The sequence below is a fragment of the Natrix helvetica genome (genome assembly GCF_964273705.1).
Source record: "Natrix helvetica genome assembly, chromosome: 1".
NCBI lineage: Eukaryota > Metazoa > Chordata > Lepidosauria > Squamata > Natricidae > Natrix > Natrix helvetica.
In genome coordinates, this window is record NC_138548.1 from 359,191,877 (window position 1) to 359,213,265 (window position 21,389).

The 21,389-nt window shown below is 47.6% G+C and overlaps 1 protein-coding gene across 2 annotated transcripts in view; it reads left to right on the plus strand.

The window, feature by feature from the left end:
- Positions 1 to 18,438, plus strand: part of LOC309398147 (uncharacterized protein) — a 46,651-nt gene extending 28,213 nt beyond the window's left edge. Inside the window, exons 1-2 of one of the 2 annotated variants that reach the window (XM_081964750.1) lie at positions 13,917 to 14,011; positions 16,426 to 18,438. In XM_081964750.1, coding sequence (XP_081820876.1) covers positions 16,513 to 17,931 — 1,419 coding nt within the window. In that variant the 5' untranslated portion in view covers positions 13,917 to 14,011; positions 16,426 to 16,512 and the 3' untranslated portion in view covers positions 17,932 to 18,438. Of the gene's footprint in view, positions 1 to 13,916; positions 14,012 to 16,422 lie in introns of those variants that run through there. The other variant, XM_081964749.1, reaches the window with a different exon arrangement.
- Positions 18,439 to 21,389: the final 2,951 nt, after the last annotated feature.

The following is a 21,389-nucleotide window of genomic DNA, read 5'->3' on the forward strand; positions in this document are numbered from 1 at the left end:
TATGGCCAGTGTCACAAGTGGAGCTTGTGAATCACGCCTTGGACCACGACGACCTTGTCTTCCGCCTCTACCTCTGCCTCTGGAATCTGTTCCTCTGGGCTGGTACGTGACGGGAGCTGGAACTCGTTGGGGACAATCCCGGGTGTCATGTCCCACACGGTTGCAGGTGTAGCACTTTGGCATCCTTGGAGCGTAGCCTCTTCCTCGGAAGGGACGTCTGGCTGGAGCCTTTAACGCTGGAGGCCGTTGCAGATGTGGTGTAGCTAACCTGATAGCTTCATCTTCCACTAAAAGTCTGCAAACGTGGTTAACTGTGCGTTGAGCAATAGGCACGTAGTTAATCTTTGCAACAGCATCTTTCCATTCATAATTCAATGAGTTAATTATGATGCTAATCATTTGGATATCATCGATTACATGGCCATTTTGTCTCAATTCACTTCTCATTCTTTTCAGTTTGGTCAAATGTCCACCAATTCGTTCACCAGGTTTCAACTTCGAACCATGGAACTCAGACATGAGCAAACATGAGGATTCAATTGAAACGGGCCTGTAGCAATCTTCCAAAATAGCCCATATTTCTTGGGCAGTTGCATCAGGTGGAAAGATACCTTGGATCTCAATTTCCATTGACATGAGTAAAGTCGTGATTGCTCTGTTTTCGAGGTCTCTTATCGCAGGTGTCCAGGGTTGACGGGGAGGATTAAAAATCATGGAATGTGTGCCTTCTCTTCGAAGTAAGAGCGCAATTTCACTGACCCAGGCTTTATAATTCTCTCCTGACTCCTTTAATTTGGACTCACCAGTCAAGGGGGTGACTGTGAATACCTGCTGAGGAACAATTTGTTGCTCTGGTTGCAAATCTGGTTGTTGAACCAGGGGATGCTGGGGTTGCATCATTGGCCTTTGCGTGGCAACATCAAATTGGCTTCCTCGAATTCGCCTTTGGCTTTGCCTTTTTCCATCTAGGGAGGATTCGACACCGCCAGGGGGTGTTGAAGACTTAACCTTTGAGGGCAAAGTTTGGGCTTCTGTAAAACTCATAGACAGATCTCTAAAAATCTGGTCCAATTGCTTTATCTTTTGCTGTAATAATTTTTCTCCGCCAGCAGATGGCAGTGCAGCTTCACTTTTTGGCTGCCTCTCCTTTCTATACGTATGCGGAAGTTCAGTTGACTCAAAGGGACCACGTGACCTCGGTGACGTGTACATGTCTCTTTGTTCTAATTGACCAATGAACTCTGTGGGGTGTGTCTTAGGCTGTTGTTTTGAAGACAAGATGGCGTCCTCAGACATTTTGGGAGTGGGGGAGCTTCTCCTACTTCGCCTTATCTCTTCAAAACACACTCTCGCCTCCCTAGCATATTTTTCAAACAGTTCTATTTGATCAAGATAGCTTTGCATTTCTTGCTCATCATCTGGGGGGATTTCATAAAATCTGCTTTCTGCGTGGGAGGATTTTTTTTGTGCCGGCAGTTGCCATTCATCAATCGTTTGATAATCTGCGAGGGTCTGGGAATGGAGTGGCTCTGGCAGAGTGGGAAGTTTTGGCTTGGCCCCCAAAAATTCATAATCTCCTGGAGATATTTTAGAAGGAGGAACCACTGACCTCGTTTCGTGGATGTCGCGTCCTGTAGCTCCTTCCCCCATATTTGGCTCGGCACCTGAAGGAATTTGTTGTTCCTGAAGCACGTTTTGATCTTGCTTCTCTGTGTCCGAGGAAGCCTCCTCGTCAGAGGAAGCTGATCCATCTGTGCTCGCCCCGTCTTTCTTTTTCTTTTTTTTCTTTTTGTCCGACATTGCTAATTAGGCTTAGTCGGTTATCTTAAGATAGCGCGAAGAGAAAATACAGCCATAAATTGTAGTCATCTGAGCTGGTATCATCAAAAACCATCCTCTGCTACCAAGTTGTCAGGAAAAAAAAAATGCCCTGGGAAATCTGAGATCAATGGACCGTGGCTGTTTCCCTTCCGCATATCTTTTGAGATATTGAGAAAAATAAAAATCTTCAAAAGTATTCTAATTAATAAACAAACTTTAATAATAAAATAATAAAAGTAAATGAAACAGAAATAACTAATTGGTTACATTTTGATAATGAAAGCTACGTTTGCCAAGTTGGCTGCCGAACAAAGAAGAGAGGAATTTTGGAATGTGTAACGCGTGCGCAATAAATCACTTTCAGATAACATTTTGTTTTATGACCTGCGCAATAAAGCTTTCTTAGTTTAACTCTTGAGTGTCAATTCAGGCAGTTCAGGCCTAGCAAACTTTTTAACATCGTGACATTGAGTGTTTCTTTAAAAAGGAGAAGAAGACCATTAATTATCTAATTGATTACCTGCACTGGCCAGAGACGCTGTGTTACCTATAAATTTTTGACACTAACAGTTCTCCTCAGCTGTCAGCCGGGCTCAAGCCAGTTAAAGAAAAAAAAATACTTTTAAAACAGCAGCGTGTTCCTCAGGGAGGCTTCTTGAAAGAAGGCTGCAGCAGATCGATCGTCTGCAGTTAAAAAAGGCGGGAACCGCCATTTTCTTTACATTTGTGTGCCGTTTCTCCGCCCAAATCCAAAATGGCCACCGCTGCTTCAAACTTGCCCGTAGTTGTTGACAGCTCTGTTCCTGAGGCAACTACGAGCCCCCTGATGGTGGCTACGCAGGGAGACCCTTCTCCATCTCCCAATCCTGCTCCCTCTGGCTCTGCTGCCACTACCACCGTAAAGGAGCATAAAAAATCAGTCAAGCCCCATACCAAGGCTTCTAAGGCCAAAAGCCTCCAGCCCTGATAACAGAAAAAAAAAAGGCTGCAAAAGTAAGAAGTCTGCAAAGGCAGACAGTGACAAAAAGGCAAAGAAGGCTAAAAAGACAGCCAGCTCCCATTATGAGAGGCAGAAAGAAAAAGCCTTAGATCGTTTACACATTAAGGCTGCCAGCAAGAAAACATCCTCTCCTAAGCCTGGTGATATGCCTCAGCTGCCCCAAGGACAGTATTCCCTTCTGCTTTCTCTGGGTGGCAATCAGACCAATGACAACCCCACTAACCCTGTCTCCCCAATCGATGTCTCCAACATCTGGGGGTTCCTCTCAAGCCAACCAGGGGTGGAATGGAGTTGCCTCCTGTTGTCCAGAGACTGGATTCTCTGCCTTCTACCTCCAGTTCTGTGGGACAGCCACAGGGTGGCTTTGCACCAATGATTCTGCCCAATTTCCAGGACATTATAAACTCAGTCATCTCCCAGAGCATAGCGGCCAGTTTCCAACAGCAACAGGCCCTGGCTCTCAGGCAGGTGGTGGCCACAGCTGCAAGGCCACCTGCTGCTGCCCAGGTAGCCATACCTGTTGAACCAGAAGCTTCTGACCAGGAGGAATTAGACCACTCCTCAGGGTCAGAGGAAGGAGAACTGAGGGAGGCTGAACTGTCCGAGGATGAGGGCAGAGACCCTGACCAGAAACCCCTTTCTGGCTTTTTTCCTCCTGCCCTGTTTCCCTCTCTCTTGTACAAGGCCAAGGCCAAGGCAGCCTCCAAGATAGGGCTCCAGACAACGACCATGCCTCGACCTACGACGGTGAGTGCAGAGTCCCTGTATGCAGAGCAGACACCCCCAACTGAGGTTGTCCCAATGCCCAAAATTTACGTGGGCCTAATCCAGCGACAGTGGGCAGCTCCAACGTCGGGGCCCAATCCTTCGGCCAATGACAGGAGGTTCTTTAATGTGGCCAACGAATTGTCCCAATTTTTGGCAGTGCCTCCTATTGATGCTCCGGTGATCGCCCTTTACACCCCTGCGCACATGCCAGGGGCTCCAGAGGACGTTCTCAAACTGGAAGAGAAAAAGGCCGACCTGACCCTACAGAGGGGTCATCAGGCAGCGGCTTGGGCGGTTAAGGCCGCCACTGTGGCATCTTTCTTCACCCGCCTGTGCTTACTGTGGCTGCAGGAACTGCAACAATGCGTTCCGGTGTCCGACATACGGTCCCATCAAGACATTGCCAAGTTGGTGGCGGTGATTCAGTTTGCGTCGGACGCTACTCTGACCTCGGCCAGATTCGCCGCCAGGTCAATGGCCTCCTCCGTGGCCTCCAGAAGGTTGCTGTGGCTTCGTCAGTGGCAGGCTGATGCTCGCCACAAATGGAAGCTGGCTTCTCCCCCTTTCAAGGGGGGTTCTCTTTTCGGGGATGCCCTTGACCTGTACCTCATTGAGAACAAAGAAAAATGGAAGGTCCTTCCATCTGCCCCGAAGAAGGGCTTCAACCGCCCGGCTCCTTACCCCAGGCGCTCATCCTTCCGTGGCCAGGACAATGGTTCCTCCTTTTGGGGGGCGGACTATGGGACACAGGGTTATAGGCAACAGGGAGGCTTTCCCTCCAGGCAGAGGTTTCAGTCTGACCGTTTCCAACGCGGGAAATCTACCAGGCGGCCCTTTCAAGGAGGGGGGGGTCGCTACTTCCGTAGAACCTAGGCCCCCCAAATCTAGTTACCCTATCGGGGGTAGGTTAGCAAAGTTCACCCACTTTTGGGATGCTACTACCTCTGATGCTTGGGTCAGATCTACAGTTAGGCAAGGGCTTGCCCTTGAGTGTTTCTCCAATCCCCCTAGTTCTTTCAGGGCCTGCCCCGTATCTTCCAACCCAGCTCGCAGAAACCTCATGTTGGAGGCACTCCAGCACCTCCTCGACATTTCCGCCATACAGCCGGTACCAATGGAGGAATGCGGGCTGGAGTTTTATTCTATCCTGTTTGTTATTCCGAAGGCCTCGGGGGGCTGGGGAGCCATTTTAGATCTCAAACGATTAAACCGGTTTATTTGTTACAAACGTTTCAAAATGCATTCTTCACATACCATTTTGGGATCAATTAGACAAGGGGATTTTTTGAGTTCCATCGACCTGACTGAGGCCTACCTCCACGTCCCCATCTTGCCATGCCACAGGCAGTTCTTACGTTTCACATACCTGGGGCAGCACTTTCAATACACTGCCCTACCCTTTGGCCTCTCCTCAGCTCCTCGGGTCTTCACTAAGATTCTAGCTGCTTTGGTTGCTGACCTCAGGGAGGTGCCTATTCGGCTTCAGGCCTACCTGGACGACATTCTGATTCAGTCCTCCTCCCCCTGCCAGGCTCGGAGGGACGTCGCCTCCACTATACAGGCTCTCCAGGCTCATGGGTTCTCCATCAAGGTTCCCAAGAGCCATCTGCGCCCATCCACCAGGTTGGTCCTCCTAGGGGCATTGATTGACACTGAGATATGCAAAGTGTACCTCTCCCGAGAGAGGCAGGAAAAATTGAGCTCCCTCTCAGGTCAGGTGGCCATGTCGCACAGGTGCTCTTTGGCACTGCTGTTTAAATTGATGGGTACCATGGTGTCTGCCATTGGGATTGTTCCAGGGGCTCGCTTGCACTCATGTCAACTTCAATGGTTCCTCTTACCTTTCAAGCTGTTGAGCTGTTCACTGGCCAAGGTTCAGGTTCCGGCAAAGGTCAAGTGTTCGCTCACTTGGTGGACTTCTCAGGCAATAACAGACAGCCTGTGTTTCAAGGAACAGGAGTTCCTGACGGTTACCACGGATGCCAGCCTCTTCGGCTGGGGGGGCCACCCTCCAGGCACAGGTAGCACAGGGCCAGAGGGACCAGTTGGACCGCACCCACAACATAAACTGGATAGAGTTGAAGGCAGTCCACCTGGCTCTACGCCACTTCCTCCCGTCGGTGACGGGGAAGCATGTCCTCGTGCTTACGGACAATGTGTCTGCCAAGGCACATATCAACCGCCAGGGGGGCACCAAATCTCGGCTTCTCATGGACGAAGCCATGAGGCTGGACCTTTGGGCAGAGAAGAACTTGCTGCCCCTCACCTCGGAACATATCTCGGGGGTGGACAATTTGCAGGCGGACTGGCTCAGCCGCGAGACTCTGGACAACTGCACCCCTCATTATTTTAGGACATTGTGGGCAGGTTTGGTATGCTGGTGGTGGACCTGTTTGCCACCCCTCAGAACAGTCAACTTCCACGGTTCTTTTCCAGATACCCTGCTCCTCGGGCGGAAGTGGCGGATGCCTTGAGATGTCACTGGCCCAAAGGCCTTCTGTACGCCTTCCCGCCCTTGCCCCTTTTGCCCAAGGTAGTGCAAAAGATTCTGAGGGAGGGGGCCGAGGTGGTGCTGGTCACCCCACACTGGCCACGCAGGCCTTGGTTCGCCGACCTGCGGACACTTTCTGTAGGCAGGCCCTGGAGGATCCCTCGGGACAGGATCTCCCTCCATCAGGGGTTGCTGAAACATCCAGACCCTCAGTGGTTCCAGTTGACTACCTGGTGTTTGAGCGGAACGTCCTAAAGGAGGACAGATTCTCCCCCAGGGTCATTGACACCATTCAGGCCGCGAGACGGCCGTCCACTGACAGGATTTACAATGCCACCTGGAAGGCCTTCTGTGCCTGGGGCATTGGCAAGTCCTTGGACCCTGCCCAAGTCACAATACCACAACTGCTTGAGTTCCTGCAGGATGGTCTGGACAAGGTCTGGCTCCAAATACCATCAGGAGACAGGTGGCGGCCATATCTCCCATCTTGGCGTGTGGGGGTCCCCTTCCCTTGCCCAGTTACCCATGGTGCGCAACTTCCTCGGGGGCGTCCAATCTCAAGCCCCCTGCGGTCCATAGGTACCCTTCCTGGGATCTGACCAAGGTTCTAGACGCATTGACCAGGGCTCCCTTTGAACCTCTGAGGGAGGTCTCACTCAGGTTTCTGTCCTTAAAGGTTTCCTTCCTTGTGGCCATAACTTCGGCACATCGGATTTCAGAGTTGCAGGCTCTTTCGTCCAGGAAGGAGCTGTGCGTTTTCCATGCTGATGAAGTGGTCTTACGCCTGGACCCCTCCTTCATCCCCAAGGTGTGTTCTTGTTTCCACAGGACTCAAGAGGTGATTTTGCCCAATTTCTGTCCTAATCCGGTCCATCCTCTGGAGCGCAAGTGGCACACCTTGGATGTCAGGAGGGCCCTTAAGATTTATCTACAGCGTACGGCTGCGACTCGGAAATCCGATGCTCTCTTTGTCTCCTTTCAGCCAACTTCATTGGGTAACAAGGTCTCCTCTCCTACTATTTGCTGCATGTATTGCAAAGGCCTACCAATCTCAATCCATACCTGTACCAGGTCGGCTGACTGCACACTCAACTAGGAGTGCGGCTACATCAGCGGCCTGGGCAGCCCAGGCATCTTTGGCTGAAATCTGTAGGGCAGCAACTTGGGCTACCCCTTCTCCATTTATTAAAAACTATACGCTAGACATCTTCGCCTCTGCAGATGGAGTTTTTGGCCGCAGTGTGCGACAATCTGTTCACAGGACAAGCACTGCACAGAACCAGTTATGACCCACCCGGGACGAGAAAGAGTGGGGTTACTTTGGTACGTCCCAGTCTGGATGCTACCTCCACCACTATGGAGAAAAGGCGTTGGTCCTTACCTGAGACGCCTCTTCTCGTTGGGTGGAGGTAGCATCCAGCCCCTCCCATAACGAACTGGTTCTATGTTATAGACATCTGTTAGGGGGGGTGCTCTCATTGCGGATTTCTCTATGTACAAGTGTTATTGGTTTTAGACGTTTTTACTGAAATAAATTGTTTTAAACTGTTATGCTGGACATTGATTTACTGATTTCTGGTTGGCGATGAAGCATCGAGTCTGACATCCTTCGTCGGAACTGGGCTTTTGCCTAGTGACAGGGGGCGTGGTTTAATTTAACTGTCAGGCTCAGTCCTCGCAATGAGTGGATGAAGGTCAACCCAGTCTGGATGCTACCTCCACCCTACGAGAAGAGGCGTCTCAGGTAAGGACCAACGCCTTTTCTACATTTAGGCAAGAAAAACGGAATGCACAGGTGCAGTATATGTGGTACCTTACTCAATAGTAGTAACTGAGAGGGGCTCTTGAAATCCTAGTGGATAACCATTTAAATATATGCAAGCTGCCAAAAAAGTCAACACAGTTCTAGGCTGCATAAACAGAAGGATAGAATCAAGATCATCTTAAGTGTTAATACCATTTTATAAGGCCTTAGTAAGGCCACACCTGGAATACTGCATCCAGTTTTGGTCACTACAATGTAAAAAAGATGTTGGAGATTCTAGAAAAATTGCAGAGAAGAGCAACAAAGATGATGAGGAGACTGAAGGCTAAAACATATGAAGAGTGCTTGCAGAAACTGGGTATGCGACTGCGTGGGTGTGGACAATTTAAGAGATCATTAATGCACACAAAGTAAACTTTTTTTTTGTACCTCTGGGTGTTTTATTTGCTTTTGTTTGCATGTTGCTCTTTTGATTGACTTTTCTTTTTACTAGACCATTTTTTTAGTTGCCTAGGAGTCTAGTGGCCCACTTCAGGAGACACTTCCACATTTGCAACAATTATTCTCAGCCCCAAGGAGCTTGCAAAATCTCTTTTTTTCTTTCTCTCTCTCTCTCCCTGTCTCTCTTTCTCTCTCTCCCTCTGTCTTTTCCTCTCCCTCTCTCTCTCCCTCTTTCTCTCTCTCTCTTTCTCTCTCCCCCCCTTTCTCTCTTTCTTTCACTCTCTCTCTTCTTTCTTTGTCTATCTCTGCCTCTGTCTCTCTCTGTTTCTCTGAATATCTTCTAGAGGAGGAGGAGGTCAAACATGGATCCATTTTTGACCTCCCTCTTTTTTTACTTCCCCCGCCCCCATCTCCCGGGCATCCATGCACCTCTTTTTTTTTATTTCCCCCGCCTCCAAAACATCTCTGCAGGCCAAATATGGGCTAAACTAGCTCATTTTTTTTGGCCACCTGGGGCATCTCTGCACTCCGTTTTTCATCTCTCCAACCTCCAGAAGCATTCTGCAGGTCAAAAATGGGTGAAAATGGCCCATTTTCTTTGCCTCCTGGGGCATCTGTGCTCTCCATTTTTCACCCACCCTGCCTCCAGAATGTGTCTGCAGGACAAAATGGGTTAAAACAGCTCAGGGTTTGGCCAAAAACGGCTGGGATTTTGGACTGGGGCATCTATGTGCCCTATTTTTCACCTCCCCTGCCTCAAGAACCTCTCTGCCGGCCAAAATTGTTGGTCTTACCTTCCAGTTCTAGCCCATTGGACTCACGAAGGTAAGTTCTGTACTTGGCCAAAGGGTGAGTGGGCCGATGTGGGAGGGGCAGACTGCCCCACCCACGAGGCTCGTGGTCCTGTGCGTGCTGAATTAATGGCTTTGGCGGGCCCTATGCAGCCCGCGGCCCGTAGTTTGAGGATCCTTGTTATTAGCAATAGCACTTTGACTTAGATACGTAGTTCTTTACAGCATTCTCCAAGCACTTTACAAATGACAGCATCTGGCCCTCAACAATTTTGTGATTTTTTGGGTTTCTCGAAAGGAAATAATGTTCTCATCTTCTTTTTTGTTCCACCAGCAGGAAAACAGCTGTGACCAAAGGTTTACCTGCAAGGCAACAAACGAGAGATAGCAGAAATTCAGCCCAAGGAAGCAGCCAAAGGGCAAGCATGAAGCGTGGGAAAATCTTGGATCCCCCACCAGACTCAAACAGCCCTCCAAGAACGCCCAAAAGAACCCATGAATGCTCAGAGTGTGGGAAATCCTTTGCTCGCAGGTCCCTCCTTTTGACCCACAAGAAGGTCCATGTGGGAAGTGGATCCAGTCAAGGATTGGAGGATGAGAAATCTTGCACTGGGAAAAACTCCAAAGATCTCAGGAGCCCCCCAAGACTAAAACCCTATAAATGTGAGGAATGTGACTTATGCTTTGGTCAGAAGTCAAACCTTCTTAGACATCAGAAAATCCACAGTGCAGACAAACCTTATCAATGTCTTGAATGTGGGAAATTTTTCCGTGGAAAAGCCCATCTCAGAATCCACGAGGGAATCCACACAGCAGAGAAAACTTACAAGTGTTGGGAATGTGGGAAGAGTTTCTCTCAGAGCGCAGGTCTTTGGTCCCATAAGAAGACTCATGGGAAAAAGTCTTACCAATGCTTTGAGTGTGGAAAATGTTTCAACCAGAGTGCAGGTCTTCGGAGTCATGTGAAAATACACAGAGGGGAGAAAAACGAAAAGTGCCTTGAATGTGGGAAATGTTTTACCCTGAAAGGAAACCTGGTGCGACATCAGAGAATTCACACTGGAGAGAGACCCTATGAATGCCCAGAATGTGGGAAACGATTTATGCATTCTGCTAACCTTAAGAGACACCAGATGAGTCACAAAGGAGAGAAACCCTATGAATGTGGGGAGTGTGGGAAAAGTTTTGTTAGACAAACTGAGGTCCAGAGTCACGAGAGAATCCACACTGGGGAGAAGCCATTCAAATGTGGGGAGTGTGGGAAATGCTTCTCCCAAAAACAAAACCTTGTAAGCCACCAGAGGCTCCACACAGGAGAGAAGTCCTACAGATGCATAGAATGTGGAAAATATTTTAGGCACCAGGGAACTCTTTGGACACATCATAAAACCCACACAGGGGAGAAGCCACATCAGTGCAACGACTGTGGAAGATTTTATCGTACCTCATCAGCCCTTAAAAGTCATGTGAAAACTCACACGGGGGAAAAAAACTGCAAATGTTTGGACTGTGGGAAAGCATTTGCTCATTCATCTTCCCTTAGAAGACACAGCCGAATCCATACGGGAGAGGAGCCCCATAAATGCTCAGAGTGTGATAAATGTTTTTCTCAGAAACGTACTCTTTTGAAGCATCAGCGAATCCACACTGGAGAAAATCCCTATAAATGTCTGGAATGTGGCAAATGTTTTGCCCAACCTTCAGCACTTTGCATGCACACCCGAAGTCACACAGGAGAGCAGCCTCCCAAATGTCCAGAGTGGGAGAAACCTTTTCACAGCAAATCAAAGCTAAAAATACATCAGAAAGTCCATAGCAGATAAATCTCTTCGGCGGTGAACAACATTGGAAACTTTTTTTTATAGCCCCATCTTATAATTCAGCCGGAACATCACAGAGTGATAGAAGGGAATTCCTACAAATGTTTGGCCTGGGGACAGTGTTTTTGCTAGGGAAGCAACCTCAAATTCTCTGAGAATTACACAATGAGGGAAAAGGCCGTAAATATTGGGAGTGTGAGGATGTTTTGCTCTGAAAGCAAATATATTACCAGAGTGATTACACAAAAGTTATCAGTTCATGAGGAGTATATATAATGTTTTGCAGAGTACAGGTAATTCCCGGTTTACCTCCACAACTGGGAATGGATTTCTGGTTGTAAGTTGTTAATAGTCATAAATCAAGACACCCAGATATTATTTTTATCTTTTACTAGACCTTTGTTGATCAATGAAGAGAATTGGAGATTTGGAGAGGAGAAAATGGGGTGAGGGGTGGAATGAAGATGCATCTCATGGCTTATTTAGTGATAAAACGATGTTGAATTTGCTGGCTCAGGATGAAGAAGAAAAGTTATTTTTTACTATCTTTTGGGGAAGGTTATTTTTCCTTTTATCACATTGTGTTTGTCATATGTGCACATGCTTACATGCTGTATATTCCCACACAGTCATACATAAAGATTTTATATAGATTTCCCCTATAAGTAGTTCCCATTGTCAACTTAGTTTCTTCCCCACAGTTTTTGCCATTTGTCTAGTTCTATAGTTATCCAAACATTTTTTCCCGTGCTATCATTGTCTCTTTTATCTGTTCATCTTCCATTTTCAGGCTTAACAAAATAAAATGTGTATTTTCTTTATTATCTTTTCATCTACTGCTAACATTATTTGATCAAATATGGTTTGTTCTTTATAGAAATCATATTTTAATATTTTAATATCTCGATTGTATTTGCATATGTGGCCACCATGATAGGTTCACACCTTGATTCTGTAACTCTCGTTGGGTTTTTAAGTTTCCCTTCCACATTCAGGATATCTTTATATGTTAACTTTTTTTTCCCAGATTTACTACATTTGGATGGATAAATGCTTCCATTGTTGAGGGCATACTGGTATTTCCCTGTAAATGTTTCCTTCCTTTCCCATACTAGGAGCAGAGCATTTCTTATCTGATGTCTTTGGGAAAAACTTTGGAGTTTTCTATTTATCACACCATAAAAAGGCACTCTATCCTAATTGGAGATCGTGGCCTTCTAAAAACAGTCACCTTCTGAATCTAAGAGTTATCCAGTCTCTCACCCATGTTAATACAGAAGCTTGATAGATAATAAAGCTCCCAATCTGCTAACCCGAACCCCCCATTGTTTTTAGATTCTTGCAACATTTTCAATCTTATATTTGCTTTTTTCTCTTGCCAAGCGTATTTCAGAACTATTGTGTTTAGCTCATCAAAGTATTTCCCTCCCTTATTTTTATGGGGATCGTTTGGAATAGAAAAAGTAGCCTCGGCAAAATCTTCATTTGTATAGTTGCAATCCTTCCTACCATTAATATCTGCAAATTTTTACGTTTTTCCAAGTCCGCTTTGATTTGTTGTAGTGGTTGTGTATAATTGTCTTCTTTGATTGTTACACATCTTGCTGTCAAATATATTCCCAAGTATTTTACTTTCTTAACTATTTGTAGATCGAATTTCTTTTGTCAATTCATCTGTTTTTCTGCAAGATTTTTAGCTAAGAAGTTAGTTTTGTCTTTGTTTCTTTTCAGTCCTGCAACTTTCCCATACTCTTCTCTTTTTCCCATTAAGTTGGGGGCCCCCGTTTCCAATGGTTCTTCTAAAATAAATACTGAATCATCTGCCAATGAAAAGAAAAAGAAAACTTGCTTTGAGGACTCAGCCAGTCTATCTACTTTTCCCCTTCCTTCCCCGGCTCTGAGGCAGCCAGGTTTCCTTCAGAGTGGACACAATGCAATGCTCAATCCCTTCTCCTTTTCCCAGCGTCCTCCGTAAGCTTCCGCAGGGGAGCAAGCATGTTTCCTGGATGCTTGAAGAAACACATCTCTCTCGACTCCTGGGTGTTTCTAGCAGAGTCAGCATTATATGTGTGACAATATTGTGCAATATTCAATTTAGTGTGAATTGTAAATGGATGCCACAATGTGCTTCATGTGACCCAAAATTCAGTTACTGTGAGGTTGTCCTGTGTACAGTTCTCTTTTTAACCTTAAATAAATAAATCTACTCCCAAACAACTCTGTTTATCTAATCTGGGAGAACCAGTCTGGCCTAGTGGTTAGGGCTAGAAAGCTGAAGGCTGAATTCAAGTCCCTCCTTGGAGGCCAGTCACTCTCTCAGCCTAATCCAAATCATAGAGTTGTTGTGAGGATAATAGGCGGAGGAAGGTGTGTGAGATATCTTCACTGCCTTGATTAATTGGTAAAACTAATAAAGGCAGGATGTAAATAAATAAAAATTATTTTAAGGCAGCATGAATTCTGGGAGCTGAAGTGTCCCCATCTTCAAAGTTGACCATTTCCAACCAACACCCAGGACATCCAGTATGGCCCTAGTGGTTAAGGCCATGCATTAGAAAGCCTGAGGCCATGGGTTCCAATCCTGCCTTGGCCATGAAAGGCAGCTGGGCGACCTTTGGGCCAGTCTCTCTGTCAGCCTAGCCCACCCTACTGGGTTGTTGTAAGGCCAATAGCTGAAGGAAGATCCATGGAATATAATCTTCACTGTCTTTGAGTTATTGTAAAAATAATAAAGGTGGATATAAATAAAAAAAATCCATTTTGCAGGGGCTTGGCTGCCTTGTTTCCCTCTTGCAGGGCGTTGCCTCCATGGGAAGAAGGAGGAGATCTGGGTTCTTCCCCCAAACATTCCCCTTTCCTGTCTTGGGGTCTCTGGGGTTTAGGAAGTCCAGCTTGCAGGGAGGGACACTCTTCCCATGGGCAGAGGCACTCTCCACACTCACGCCCACCGGAGGAAGAGAGGCGATTGCGGAGCACGTGGTCCCGGCAGGGAGGGGAGATTAGAGGGGAGGGGCAGATGGGGGAGGATACGCCCCCTCCCCTCCTCCCCCTCGCTGGATCTTCGCTTTACTCCGCGATTCCCGCTTCTTCCTCGCTGGATCCCTATCGGGGCAGGTGAGCCTGCTCTCCCTCCGGCCTCCAGGCCGCCCCTCCTCCCAGTAGATCCTCTCCCCGCCAGAAGGAAGGGAGCTGCGGATCCCACTCGGGGTTTCCTGGGGAAGATCCGGCTCTGGCGTTGCCTGCAGGCAGCGGATCCCTCCCTTCCCTCCAGTGGCACAAAGGGGGCTCCGTCCCTCGTCTGGATCTGCCCCCTCCTCGCCCGGCCAAGGCTCCCCGGGAGGGGGGGCTCCGGGTGGATCCGGGAAGAAGCTGTTGGACAAGTTACTTTCAGAAGGTCTCTCTGTGGTCCGTCCGAGGTCTCTGAGCATCCATATCCCGCACGTGCAGTTGGAAAAAGGAGAGTTTTAAAACCTTTGCTGAGGTTCGCAATGTGCTCTTAACGCAGAGCGACCTCATTGCAATGGGGAGGGGAGAGTTTGGGAGAAAGAATTGAATGAATTAAATGAATTGAATTGATTCTATCCCTCTGTTGATGCAGCCTAGAACTGTGTGGCAGCTGCTGCACACTGCTGGCTCATATTTATATGGTTGTCCACTAGGACTCCAAGATCCCTTTCACAGTTACTACTCTTGAGCAAGGTACCAACTATACTGTACCTGTGCATTCCGTTTTTCTTGTCTAAATGTAGAACCGTACTCTTTCCTTCTTTTGCCCTGAAGGGGCTGTGATGTGGCTCTTCGTGGTGAATGTTTTACAAAGCAAAGGTTTTAAGGAGGTTTGGAGGCTGGTTGCCACCTGATGCTCTCCTCTCCTTCCCTACTATTCCCTGAGGGACGGCCATGGGGGGGGGGGGGAGAGGAAGGACGTTATCTTCCAGACTCTGCTTCAAGGTCAGCTGTCATCCCACTTCATACCAAACTTCTTGGACACCTTTATTTATTTATTAATCCGATTTATATGCCGCACCCTCTCCACCAAGGGACTCGGGGCGGCATATAACCTCTTTGCCTGAACCTCTTTGGCTGTGGGGTGAGGGAATGGGAGGAGATCAGTCCTTTTCACTCATGCTCTTCCCCATCTGGTCTCTCTCGTCTGCCTTTTTCCTGCTCACAGCTTTGCATTGCTTCCTCTTGGGCTTCCATCTTGCTGTTTTCTTCCATTTTGGCTCATCAAAATCATGGTTAAATCTTGGTTCGGAACATAAGCATTTTTTATGGTTCCAATTTGGGTTGGTCACCAGAATCAGAGGCTTTGTTTTCCAAGTTGTGCTGGAGCCCATCTTCAGTGAAGTTCTTCCTAGCAGAGTGTGTCCTGTTGTGTGTGTGTGCTCCACACACACACAACCACACCATACACAGAACAGCACACAATCTGCTAGAGCAGTGATGGCGAAGCTATGGCACGCGTGCCACAGGTGGCATGCGGAGCCATTTGTCAGTGCACACGCGCTGGCCATTTGTCAGTGCATGTGCGCGCTGGCCATCTGAGTTCACCCTTTTTAAAAGCCATTTTTCACCCTCCCCAGGCTCCAGAGGCTTTATAGGAGCCTGGGGAGGGTGAAAAGAGCCTCCCCCGCTCCCCCTGGAGGCCTTCCAGAGGCTTCATGAGCTTCCCTGAAGCCTCCGGCGCGCAAAAAAACGGCCCTATGGGCAAACCGGAAGTTCAGGAACAGACTTCCGGTTTGCTCGGAGGTTCGTTTTGACTGCTCCGAAGGCTTCAGGGAAACATCCTGAATGTCTCTGAGCCTCCGGAGGGCTTCCGGGGGGGGGGGGGGGAGGCTGTTTGCAGTCCAGTTTAAGTCATAAGTCGAGGACTGCTTATAGGCAAGAAAAATGTCAAGGCAAAAACTTTCACTGCATTGACGTTTTGTGAAATAAAGATAAAAAACAAACGTAGGTGTCTCAGGATGAAGTTGCAGGGTCCAATCTATGTTGGTCACTGGGATTATCCGAGATTTTCTCTTCTGAATTTTGGACTCATACTAGAGCCCATCCTCTAGCACAGCGATGGCAAACCTTTTTTGGCTCGCGTGCCATAAGTGGGGGGAGGGGGAGCGCAGGGGGGTAGTGTGCGAGCATGCCACACCCATAATGCAATGTGCGACCCCCCAGTGTGCATGCGCACACTACAGGCGCGACCCCCATTTTTTGCATGCTTTTTTGCCCTCCCCAGGCTCCAGAGGCTTTATAGGAACCTGGGGAGGGCGAAAAGAGCCCCCCCCCGACTTATGACTTAAACTGGACTGCAATCTCACTTGTTTAGTAAAGCAGTCCTTAGGTGAGACATAACATTTTCTCACGAACTGCAATTGTGCCTTCACTGTTGCGGTTGTTATTACAATAGCACTTCGACTTAGATAGCACTCTGAGCAGTTTACAAATGTCGGCATTTGGCCCTCAACAATTTTGTGATTTTCTGTGTTTCTCAAAAGGAAATAATGCTCTCATCTCTTTTGTTCCACCAGCAGGAAAACAGCTGTGACCAAAGATTTACCTGAAAGGCAACTATCAACAGATAGTAGAAAACAAGCACATGGCAGCAGTGCCAGGAAAGCATGGAGGCTGGGAATCTCTTGGATCCCCCATCAGACACAAGAAGCACTCCAAGAACGCCCCAAAGAACTCATGAATGCTCAGAGTGTGGGGAATCCTTTGCTTGCAGGTCCCTCCTTTTGACCCACAGGAAGGTCCATGTGGGAAGTGGATCCAGTCAAGGTTTGGAGGGTGAGAAATCTTCCCCTGGGAAAAACTCCAAAAATCTCAGGAGCCCCCCAAGACTAAAACCCTATAAATGTGAGGAATGTGACTTATGCTTTGGACGAAGGTCACACCTTCTTACACATCAGAGAATCCACACTGGAGACAAACCTTATCAGTGTCTGGATTGTGGGAAATGTTTCCGTATAAAAGGCAGTCTCAGAAACCACGAGAGAATCCACACGGGGGAGAAACCTTACAAGTGTTGGGAATGTGGGAAGAGCTTTCATCAGAATGCACAACTTTGGTCCCATGGGAAGACTCATGCAGGAATAAAATCTTATAAATGCTTCGACTGTGGAAAATGTTTCACCCAGAGTTCAGGTCTTCGGAGACACGTGAAAACACACAGAGCGGAGAAAAACGAAAAGTGCCTCGAATGTGGGAAAAGTTTTACCTTGAAATCAACCCTGGTGCAACATCAGAGACGTCACACTGGAGAGAGACCTTACGAATGTCCAGAATGTGAGAAACGATTTGTGTATTCTTATGAACTTCAGACACACCAGAAATGGCACAAAGAGGACCTACCCCATAAATGTGGGGAGTGTGGGAAAAGTTTTATTACGCCAGCCCAAGTTCAGATTCATCAGCGAGTCCACACAGGGGAGAAGCCATTCAAATGCGGGGAGTGTGGAAAATGCTTTTCCCAAAAACAATATCTTGGACGCCATCAGAGGTTCCACACAGGAGAGAAGCCATACAGATGCGGAGAATGTGAAAAATGCTTTGTAGACAAGCGAGGCCTTTTGGGTCATCATAGAACCCACACGGGGGAGAAGCCATATCAATGCAACGACTGTGGAAGATTTTATACTACCTCATCAGCCCTTAGAAGTCATGTGAAAGTTCACACAGGGGAAAAAAACTACAAATGTTTAGACTGTGGGAAAGCATTTGCTCATTCAGGTACCCTTACAAGTCACAGCCGAATCCATACAGGAGAGAAACCTTACAAATGCTCAGAATGTGATAAATGTTTTCCACGGAAAGATTCTCTTGTGAAGCATCAGCGAATCCACACTGGAGAGAAACCGTATAAATGTCTGGAGTGTGAGAAATGTTTTGCCCATCCTTCAACACTTCGGATGCACACCCGAAATCACGCTGGAGAGCGGCCTCACAAGTGCACAGAGTGTGAGAAAGCGTTTCATAGTAAAGCAGAGCTTAAAAAGCACCAAAAAGTCCATAGCAGAAATAAATCTCTTCAGTTGTGAACAATGTTGGGAACACTTTTTCCCCCAACATTAAGTCACATCTTCACATCTTAACATCTTAAGTTGCTACAGTCGTAAGTCAAGGAACCAGGTTTTTTTGTTAATTTTTACTAGGCTTTGTTGATCAATGGGGAGAACTGAAAATTTAGAGAGGGGAAAATGGGGTGGAATGAATCTGTTGGTTTATTTAGTGATAAAAGTTTTGTTGTTGAATCTGCTGGCTGAGGATGAAGAGGGAAAGTTTTCGTTTTCCCATTATGGTTTTGGAGGGATTTTTTTCCTGTTTTTTGTTGTCTTTTTCCTATATTCACACACAAATATTTGTATTACATTTCTTTCTGTGCATATAATCCTTAATCAAAGTATTGTTCAAAATAACCAAGAGGGCCTTTTTCAGGAGATGCACTGGGAGGGGTTGCAAAACACAAGATGGCAGTCAGATTGTGCCATATTTGTGCAGTCAAAGTGGGCTGAGGAAGTGGCTCTCGGACCTCCACTGGATCAGGAAATGGGCTGCAGGGAGGAGGAGGAAGAGGAGGAGGAAGGCCTTCACTTGAGTCCAGAGCCCAGCAGCTATTAGAGGAGGGAGGCACACTTCTCAGAGGAGGGGTGAGAGGCTACTGGATGATGCCCCCTAGAGGTGAGATGGGGGTCGGTCGCAGCAGGAGCCATCCTTGGTGGGGGAGTTCTGGAGGGGCGAGGAAAATGAGGGGAAGGGGAGGTGCTTCCTGATGGACCTCCTCCATCAGGAAGCACCTCCTCCATCTTCACAGGGTGGAAAAAGGCAGGCTCAATTGGTCCAGCAGTCTGAAGGGAACCTTGGATCCCGGTGGGGCCTCTTTGCCCCCCAAAACGGTAGGAAATATGAAAGATGGGAAGAGACCCCCCCCACCCAGGAGTTCTTTGGGCTGCAAGGAAAGTAATATCCCTGCTTCTCTATCCCTCTTCCTTTGGGGAGAGAGATCTGCGGAGGGGGTCAAAATAAGGATACCTACATGCATACTCCTGGGCTCTCCCCCTTTCTGCGTGTCTGAGGGGCAGACTAGATGCCCCCTTAAGGTCTTTTAAGGCCCACTTCAGTCCAGGCTGTGTCTGCTGAGATTTCGAAAGGGGAAAGTGGAGCCAGGGGTCTGTATGGAGAGCCTCCATCCTCCAGGTCATGGTTGTCCCTAAAATGCTTTTCCAAAAGGAAACTGGACTTTGCTGGTTTTTTTCCCCCTTGAAAACGTTTCCCTTCTCAACCCAGAAGCTTCCCCAGTTCTGACTGAGCGGCGGAGGATGGAAGGATTGATATTCCTTGCAGTCATTTAGTTCTGAATCAGGGTGCAAAGGGGTGTGGAGCCTTCCTGAGGCTGCTGAAAGGACCCTGTTGTAGACCTTAGGAGGTGGGGGGTTTCCTTTCCACCCCCCTCTGTTGTGGGAGGGCTGCTGATGTTGGCAAAGATGGCCGCTTTGGCCCCTCTCTCCATCCAGGGCTCCTCTCTGTCCAGAAGGGGGACGTGGCTGTCCCAGAAAGAGCCTCCCAGGTCTTTTCAGGTGCAGACAGACATCTCCTCCTGATGGGCTTCTCCTTTGAGACACAAGACAGATCCTTCCTTTCTCCCCCTCCCAGTCAGTCAGAACTGAAGAAGCTTCTGAGATGAGAAGCGAAACTTTTTCAAGGGGAAAAAAATCCCAAGAAAGTCTAGTTTGCCTTTTGGGGGTGAAAAGAACCTTTGGGAAGAGAAGCTAGAGTTTTGGGGTTCCTTCTGACTCAGTCTGAGGGCGGGGGAGGAAGCTCCCAGCAGTACCCGATCCTGAGCTTTTTTTAGAAGTTAACCAAGGGGAGGGGGGAGGCAGAGACTGCCTGGAAGATGATCTGGGGGGGCTATACCTGAAGGGGGGTTCTGAGGAGAAGGGGACCCCCAGATTCCCTGGTTATACCCAACTTTTCTTCTCTCCACAACTTAAGTGCTACTATCCGCCTTTGCAGGAATTTGGGATTCAGCTCTCTTCTCTGTCCCCTGCAACCCTCAGGCTAGAAAATGCCTCCGTCTTCCTTTTTCACTCTTCCTTTCCATCTCCTTCCTCTTTTGATGCAAGAAACTTTGGGGCTCGGGTTCAAATTCTGGGTTGCAAAGGTCGCGCTCCCACCCAGCCACCGGGGGGTGGGCAGTAAGAGAGGGGCCCAGCTGTGTCTTGCCCCACATCAGATGCCTTTCCATGACCCCCCCGTCCCACCTCGGCCACAATAAGGGAATAGGGGGGCTCCCTCAAAATTGTGCTTTTGGTGTGTGTGAAATATTTTTTTGGACTGTCTACCTGGGTCTGGAGGTAAAAATGCCCTCCAGAAAACCTCCAGGGGCTTGGATGGCCGGACCCTCTTTCCAGGTGACAAACCATATCAGAGCTTGGAGTGTGGAAAATCTGTTGCTTGAAATGAGACAATTGTTGTCCTGCATTTGTGAGTCCCCTCAGAGGGGCCCCCTAGAAATCTTTCTAGCATAGAAAAGATTTTATCCTGAAATCTTTTCAAAAAAATATATAAAAGCAGGTCCTAATTGTGGTAAAGTGAGATAAAAGCTCCCTGGCCTGAGTGTTATTAAATAAAGCTTCTCATCTTTTTAATTTGATCTGTCAGAAATGGTGTAGTGTCTCCTGCTTGGGCGGGGGTAAACTAGATGACCTACAAGGTCCCTTCCAACTCTGTTAACCTGTTAATTTAGATTGTATCGTAGGAAGTTAGCACCCACCCCTCCTAGAAAAATGAAATATCCTGGGAAATATTGAAAAGGCAGAATATTGTATTTCCCTGGATAGGAAATGGGGGAACATGTTTTTAGGCAGGAAACAGAGTTACTCTTAATAGCTCCCACCTTTTAATGGGCTATTAAAATGACTGAGCCAGTCTATTCAACATAACAAAGATCTCCCCCCTTCAGCTCCAGAGTGATGGGATTAAGGCATGAAAGTATTCGCCCTTTATCCATTTCACCACAGGGCACCTGGGAAGAAGCAATGCTCAATCAAACCTGGACTCAAACACATCCTAATGAGTTGCCCCTGCATGGCCCAATGGGAATCTGACAACCAATCAGAATACATTTCTTACACAGGAACAGGAAACAGAGAGTTGGGGCCGGACAGAGAGTATAAAAAACTCAGAAAGCCCCTTCTCTCTCTTTTTCTTCTTCACCCAACATCTGAAAGCAGCTGATCCCCCTTTTCTGTTCAAGACTGCAAGCCACGTGGTCCTGTCCACCATTAAACCCTCTTTCCAAACAGCCTCCATGTTTCCAGTGTCTTTTTCCCCACTTGGAACTGAACCCAGAAGGACATTTCTTCCAACAGTATTTAAATTCCTTTATAGATATTCTTGGTATTTGTTTTACTGTGATATTTCATCATTATTCATATGCCATGTTACATTCAGTATTCTTATTTCTGTTAGTCTGGATGCAATTACTGAATTTTCCATA